Below are 7,906 nucleotides of genomic sequence, written 5' to 3'. Positions count from 1 at the left end.
ATAGTATTATTATTATTATTTATTATTATTATTTTTATTATTATTATTATTATTATTATTATTATTATTATTATTATTATTGAGTTTGTTTTTAAGTAAGTTACTTTAATTAAAGCTTTTTTATCATTATTATATTATGAACTACACAAAGTGAAAATTACACAGTAATACATCACTTATCAACAATTCCCTCTATACAATATCCCAGCAAACATGCATATATGGGACCCATATGGGCTATATCTAGGCAAGCCCATATGGGTATGCCCATATTGGACCTATATGGGACCAATATGGGCAAGTCCATTTGGGTACGCCCATATTGGACCCATATGGGTCCCATATTACAACACTATAAGGAAAAACGATTTTTCGTTTATTTATTTCTTTAGAACTTGTTTACTTTGAGCTATAGTGTGACCACCTTGGTATAAATTGCTATTATCTTTTATAAAAATCGTAGTATTAACATATATACAAGCCATGAGGGACCCATATGGGTCCCATTCGGGCAACCCAATAAATATTAGCATTGAGCAGGTCCTCTGTTTTTAGACTATTAATTCAGCTTAAAATCAAATGAAAAATTTATTTCGAGCATGCGCAGACGTGTGTATTGAAACGTTAAATTGTAAAATTGTACACGAAAACAATATTTCAATTCAATTCGGAACATTTAACGACGATTTCGTATAACGACCTTTCATATTATATCCTTACAGATTTATTGTGTGTGTAGGTAAGTGTAAACGTCATTTATTTTTTGTTTTTGCCTTTGCCATGTAATTTCGCGATAGTTTTTGTCAGTTTAATTTGCGACATTTTCTAGAATTTACGCCCACTATTAGACACTTTAGCTGACCTATGGATGTGTATAGTTGTTATTGTTGAATAACTTAACTGTGACGGAGTCGACACTAACATTTTAATAATATTGTTTCTATCTAGACTAAATTTTAAGAGATCCTTTTTTGAAGGGACACCATCATTTGAAATCCAGTGACCCCTCCTAGCCTTAGAAGTCCCTTCCATTTTGTACCAATATTTCATTCATAAGCATTTTAAAATATTAAATGCAAATACTTATTATTACAAATTCAAGTATTTTTTCCAAGTACCAACCAAGCCCTATGTTGCACAGGCACGAGTATCGGACCTGGGAAGAAAAAATATGACCCGATAGATAATTAAACCTGTGTTCATCTTTAAAAAGTAAAAAACCGAAAAAAATTGTAAATTATACCCCCCTTTAAAAACATACTTAAAGTTCAGAGAAGGCCAGAAACTCCAGATTCGAGCCTGCAAGCAAGGGATTCACTTCCAGGGCCGTTGTGAAAACAATTAAAAAAATATTTTATCACTTTCACGTTTGTATTAAGCTTCCAAATGGGACCGACCCCAAGTCTTTAGCCCTTCCCGTTCATGAAATATCCATCGGGGAAACAAACGCATTCGTGCTAAAAATCCTTGGTAGACAAAATTGCGGCACAACAATTCGGTACGTAAACATAGACTAGTACATGTTTGCCAGCCGATTACGGGTCATAATCATATTGTCACTTGGCGCAATAACTCACTTAATGTATATGTATTTTATAATTACTTATTAATGTATTTTCATTTTATTGTAAATAGGCCATCAAAAAGGCTGTATGAATCGGATAGTGGCACTGATGAGAATGAGACAGACACAGAGAGTAGGCCACCACAAGTTATTGACCAAGCAACAACGCCCAAACAGGCACAAAGCCTACTTTCATCTCCGCCTCGCTTATCTGCACAGGCATTGAGAGAGGCCAGCAGTGATGTGCAAAGTGCTTCTCCAATACACCCTTCCGTGGGCAGATTATTGGGCCCAGTAAGTATAAACTTCGGAGCTATAAATATATTTATTATTACAGTACATACTTATTAAATGTTCTATCCTCTAAACAAGTCAATAAATGTTATAACAAGCTGGATTGAGTGACACAGCCAAAAATGGAAAGTTTCACCTTGTGATGCCCCTAGTTAAAAAAATATTTAAAAGAAATTGATGATTACTTGTGTTAGTCTTTATCATGATGTGAATTTGTGCGCATATTCTTGCCTGACCCCACTACTGTTATCCAAAGTTACGGTCCCTGGAAGAGTCAAGAATGTTTATTCTCACCAAATGACATGCCTAGGCTCAAAAATATGTCAAGTTTAATTCATGATTTCTTATCATTTTCACATTTTGTGACCTTGCATAAACTCAAAAATCCTTTTGAGATTTTAGCGTTAATTACTGTTAAAGCCAAGGAAAAATTTAAAATACTGTATTTTTTTCATTTGAGCCGCGTCATGACAAAACCAACATAATGGGTTTGCGACCAGCATTGATCCAGACCAGCCTGCGCAGTCTGATCAGGATCCATGCTGTTCGCTATCAATTTCTCTACTTGTTATAGGGTTTGTAAGCGAACAGCATGAATCCTGATCAGACTGCATGGATGCGCAGGCTGGTCTGGATCCATGCTAATCGCAAACGCATTATGTTGGTTTTGTCGTGACATGGCTCATTTGTAATTCACATAGCTCTAAAAGTATATGGCCTAGAATTATGAATCCTTTTTTTCAGCTGCTGTTACACAGATTCTCCGAGTCTTGGAGACAATGCGAGAGAAGAATCGTGAAATTAAGAGGATGGTGCAGCGAATGCTGTTAAGGTCAGCAGCAGATGACCAACCGCTGCATCTTCCGAAAGATATCTCATTCCCTATTCGTTATCCTGAGCAGATGGAAGCATTCGATGAGCTTCTGGGAGATCAGACAATGCTCTCATCTGTGGTAAGCATAGTGTTAGTCATGTATGTTGCTCCATTAGTAACTGAAAAAAGTATACCCCATATCCACTGGCCTAAAAGCGAAATAACATAATGGTCTGTGGTGAGCACTTGTAGATAATGTATAATCATTCTGCTATATTTATGTTGGAAAATATTGCACAGTGGACAAACACTTTGTTGCATTAATTTCAGAATTAAAAACTGGCATGTTTTATTTTTTTTATTCATATTGACACAGTTATGTTATTTAGATATGTTATAATAGCCATGAGCACAAGACATGGGCAGTTGGCCTCGTTTTCAACATTAATTATTAATTAGGACAAGACAGTCAATTCATTAATCAAAATGCTGGCAGCTTTCAAAATACCAGGAAAATGACTAGTACCCACAAAATCCAGGAATTGAGCTGTTATTATATTATCAAAAATTATTCTGTTGATATTGTATAAATTCTTGTATAAAAAAAACAATGATAATGTGCCCCATAACACTCGGTGGAGGGGACAAACATAAAGGCACAAGTCACTAAGGTGTTGTCCTAGGCTGTAAATATATGAAAAAAGATCTTTTAATTTGTCAATCCAAACAGTTTTCTTGGCAGATCATGTTTTTGAGGTCCAGTTGACAATTATTTGTCATTTGGTGACTTGCAGCCCATCACTTAGTAGTGTTAAAATTAACATTAAAAAAGTTTATGTTCTGCTTTATTTAAGGTGCGGTTCCTCTCAATGTTTGGTATGGCAGATGTACGGGAAACTGTTGACCGCTTGATGAAAGAAACCATGTCAAATGAACTGGCAAGAATGTACAATATGAAGTGGCTGAAGGGGAAGAAAAAGTTTGTGGGCCTCTAGATACTGAATGTATATTGTATAGTAAGTGATATTTTACAAATTTGCAAAGTGGTGTCTTCAAAATAGATATATTATCCAAGATCTTGTTATTGTGTCTTCGGGTATTGCTTTAATGAAGGAAAATGCTTGACTAGCTTTTATGGAAATTAATAAGAGAGAATATTTTACATGCTGTGTGGTTTTGATCCCATGCATTGTGTTGTGATGCATAATATAAACAGAAATCACCTTCCTGTAAAGAAAGTTATTTGATTACCTTAACATTCTTTACTGATGCACCAATAAGATGATCTCAGCTTACAACTGACTGCAGAGATATCACAGAAATATTTTGAAAAGCTATGTAAAACCGGGACACAAACATCTATATTTGTTAAAACATACCAGAATTAGTTTATATTCCAATTTATACTGCTCAAAATGCTACAAGGTGACTTGTGACCTTTGAATCGTTTCAATACCTACATTTCACTGCATTTCATTTCATTCATTAAGAATAAGGATGTTTGTTTTATAGAATGTGTTCAAAGGAACTTGCCGACAAAGACTGCAACGAGGAAGGATGTAGAAATAGAGGTTTTAAAGTGGCTGGCTGGGGCGCGGGACCGTGATGGGGGGAAGGAAAGCAAGAAACAAAGTGTCCATGACCTTACCTGAAGCAAATGAAGGAAGTGACTAAACATGTTTTTATTTTAAAAAATGCAAATCTATAGAGGATTTTTGTGTGTAAGATGAAATTTTATGATATTTGTGTGTAAGATGAAATTTTATATCATAGAGTGGCTATGCCACTTGTAGTCTATGCCACTTGTGAGAAAACTGTTTTTTAAAAGTACCTCTATGATATAAAATTACATCTTACACAACAAACAATAAAGTGTCTTTATTTTATGCTAATGAAATTTCCTCAATATTACCTTTAATATTAAATCTGTTTTCCCCACTGTTAACATCAATTTTAGATGAATTTAAGTCCAATTTCTCTTAAAAACAGGAAGTCTTGGGCTGAAAAAAAGTTTGACAATCAACGTTGCAATGATTTTATTTATTTTATTCAAAACAAAAAAAATAAACGATCGCTTGTTTTGATAATAAAAACAACCAATTCTAGAAGAAAAAGTCACATCATCCCACCTTATTTCTGTTACTCAGGCAAATTTATGTAGGACCTGGCTTTGTGAAATGTAAGTGGCGGCCATTTTTAAAAGTTGTGTATTACACGGGAGGAAAATTAATTTTGTTTTATTCAGAGGAATATTATTTGGATACGTCCTACAATTATAACATCTTATCCAAACTTAACACTAACAGGGAACACATATATAGATATGGTATTAACCTTTAAAATCAAGTTGAAATACTTTACAATGATGCTGCTTGTAATCTTTATTTTTGTTATTGTTGAAACTTTGATAATATCAGATAAATTACTGAAACAACTATTTTTACTGACAATTTGTTAAATGAACTTCTTCACAACAAATTTGATCTTTGAAAATAGTTTCGTTAAATCAGTATTATTTCACATTTTTTAAAGGAATCTATCCATAATTAATTACTGTTCTGTGATATATAGGATGATTGTTTTTTTAGGAAACTTTTTATCAGGAATTAAGCATCGCAAAGATGAAGTCATTTTAATGACGTTGTCATCATATTTTTTCCGGCTTTCAGTATACTTGGTCAACTTTTTTGATATTTATCCAGTTATCAAATTCGATGATTTTTTTCACAGAGTGGCTAGTGAGTCAGGATATAATTCAACGTTAACTTCGATAAACCATTGAAAATTAGATAAACGATTAATGAAATTCTTACTGAGAATGATATAAGCACCACAGAAAACTGATTCCAACAGTAACGTTTCACAAAAGGTTACTATAACAGTATAACTATTGATATTAACAATTGAAATGCATTATATTGTAAATTCTATTGTTATTTCTTGCCTTAATTGTCATTGTTGATGAAGATATGTGAAATGAAGCTGTTTTTTTTACAAACTGGTACAAACTATTTGTTACTTTTCATCAGCTGCATATTTTGTTTACACGTCTATAAACAGTATTTCTATGTGCCAAGGTTTTGTGTATTATATTTGTTACTTTTCATCAGCTGCATATTTTGTTTACACGTCTATAAACAGTATTTCTATGTGTCAAGGTTTTGTTATTATATTTGTTACTTTTCATCAGCTTTATATTTTGTTTACACATCTATGAACAGTATTACAACTGTGCCAAGGTTTTGTTTTATTATATTTGTTACATTTCACAAGCTGCATAATATTTTTTTCTTCAGCACTACCATGCCAAAGTATAATATATGGTTGTAATGAACAACTTTTTATATTTATTCATGTAGATCTATTTAATTTGTCCAATACAAAGAAAACTGAAAATTTAAATATACATGTAATATAAAGCATAGATACTATTTCATTTGAAAATGAAAGTAATTGGTAGATAGAAATTTGTAATGAATTACAATAAATGTATAATACTTTTCTATGAATTAATATAGAAATTTAAAAAGACATTTGGGGGTCATACTGTTGATTCACTGAAATTTAAACATTATACACATATATTTCTTGGAGTTCCAAAGACCTTCTGTATTGTTTTACCAGTGTCTAGCATAAGTTTCATTTTTCCTTATAGTGATCTGTAAGCTAACTAATGTTATAAAACTGCATGTTTAATTATTTTGTTCACACATTATAAACAGTTTTCCATTACATTTTGGTTATTTAGTGTACCAAAGAAATATTTACTACATATGACTTTTTGAATAATAATTAATATTTCTGTATTTTTTAATTAAAAACTATGTAGTCAAAATGAAATATGTACAGTTTACTCGGATTTTTATATTGTACACTTTTCAAAGTTTATTTACATAAGTAAAGGTTTCTTTGTTGACATCTAAATTCACATAAAAGGCGTCCACAGAATGTTATTAAGCTACAGGAGTAGATTTGCAGTTGTGTCTTTGATAATCTGTATATATATGATACACTCTTACCATAAGTGAGATTACTAAATAAAGTTACATTGTTAAAGCATATACATTGTGTATTGTTTTCTTGCATGATCATATATGTGTCCATAGGACACGGGTGCCTCCACCATGCCACTGTTCTATCAATCTTTTTACTAAGTCAAGGGAAATAACTCTACAAATACTGGATAAATCCACAAGCGAAACCCCAGGTGCAAATCTAAATATGCTGAGCAACCAGCCCATAAGGTTTAATGACTATGTCAAATCCTTTTTGAGTAACTTGCGACACAAGTTGAAAATTGCAGAAATTTTCTAAGTGAAGGGCATTAACTCTAAAAATACTAAAAACATCCAGACGAAAATACCTGTTGCACAACTGCACATGCTGATCAATATTCCTGTAAAGTTACATGACTCTAGGTCAAATACTTTTTCAGTTACGTGCGACACATGTTGAAAATTGCAAAATTTTACTAAGTCAAGGGCAATAACTCTGACAATACTAAAAACATCAAGACAAAAATACCCAGGTGCACAACTACACATGCTGATCAACATTCCTGTAAAGTTTCATAACTCTAGGTCAAATACTTTTTGAGTTACGTGCGACACAAGTTGAAAATTGCAAATTTTACTAAGTCAAGGGCAATAACTCTGAAAATACTAAAAATATCCACACGAAAATACCCAGGTGCACAACTACACATGCTGATCAGAATTCCTGTAAAGTTTCATGACTCTAGGTCAAATACTTTTTGAGTTACATGCGACACAAGTTGAAAATTGAAAAATTTTACTAAGTCAAGGGCAATAACTCTGAAAATACTAAAAATATCCAGACGAAAATACCCAGGTGCACAACCAGACATGCTGATCAACATTCCTGTAAAGTTTCATGACTCAAGGTCAAATACTTTTTGAGTTACGTGCGACACAAAAGTGAACGGACGGAAGGACGGACAGATGGACGGACAAGGGTTAATCTAAATGCCCGCCACTAACGTGGGGGCACAAAAAAGCAAAGCTGTCATTATTATTCAAGGTACCATTTATGTTAAAATACCCAATTTTTATTTTTCATTTTTTCAGCTATGGCACATTCTGGAGTTGGTGTTAGACAGATAAACAGTATTTTATCTGCATTAAAGTTTAATAAACATTCCACCTGTCAACCATTCCTTGTTTGTTAGGAGGTAGGTACATGTACTGTATAAAGTGACTAACTTAGGTTTTGTT

The 7,906-nt window shown here is 32.9% G+C and overlaps 1 protein-coding gene across 2 annotated transcripts; it reads left to right on the top strand.

The window, feature by feature from the left end:
• Window positions 1–616: 616 nt before the first annotated feature.
• Window positions 617–3,674, top strand: LOC132721833 (uncharacterized). 2 transcript variants are annotated; one of them, XM_060706208.1, is made up of 4 exons: window positions 617–739; window positions 1,636–1,858; window positions 2,603–2,811; window positions 3,527–3,674. In XM_060706208.1, the coding sequence occupies exons 3-4, from the start codon at window positions 2,638–2,640 to the stop codon at window positions 3,665–3,667; spliced, it is 315 nt and encodes a 104-aa protein (XP_060562191.1). In that variant the 5' UTR covers window positions 617–739; window positions 1,636–1,858; window positions 2,603–2,637; the 3' UTR covers window positions 3,668–3,674. The 2 variants fall into 2 exon arrangements, with proteins under 2 accessions (XP_060562191.1, XP_060562190.1); XM_060706207.1 differs by lacking the exon at window positions 617–739 and having other exon boundaries at window positions 1,339–1,858.
• The last annotated feature ends 4,232 nt before the right edge of the window (window positions 3,675–7,906 follow it).

The sequence above is a fragment of the Ruditapes philippinarum genome, unplaced genomic scaffold, assembly GCF_026571515.1.
Source record: "Ruditapes philippinarum isolate M1 unplaced genomic scaffold, ASM2657151v2 ctg9185_1_1_1_1, whole genome shotgun sequence".
Lineage (NCBI taxonomy): Eukaryota > Metazoa > Mollusca > Bivalvia > Venerida > Veneridae > Ruditapes > Ruditapes philippinarum.
Note: the sequence above shows the minus strand (reverse complement) of the source record. Positions and strands in the feature narration are given on the sequence as shown.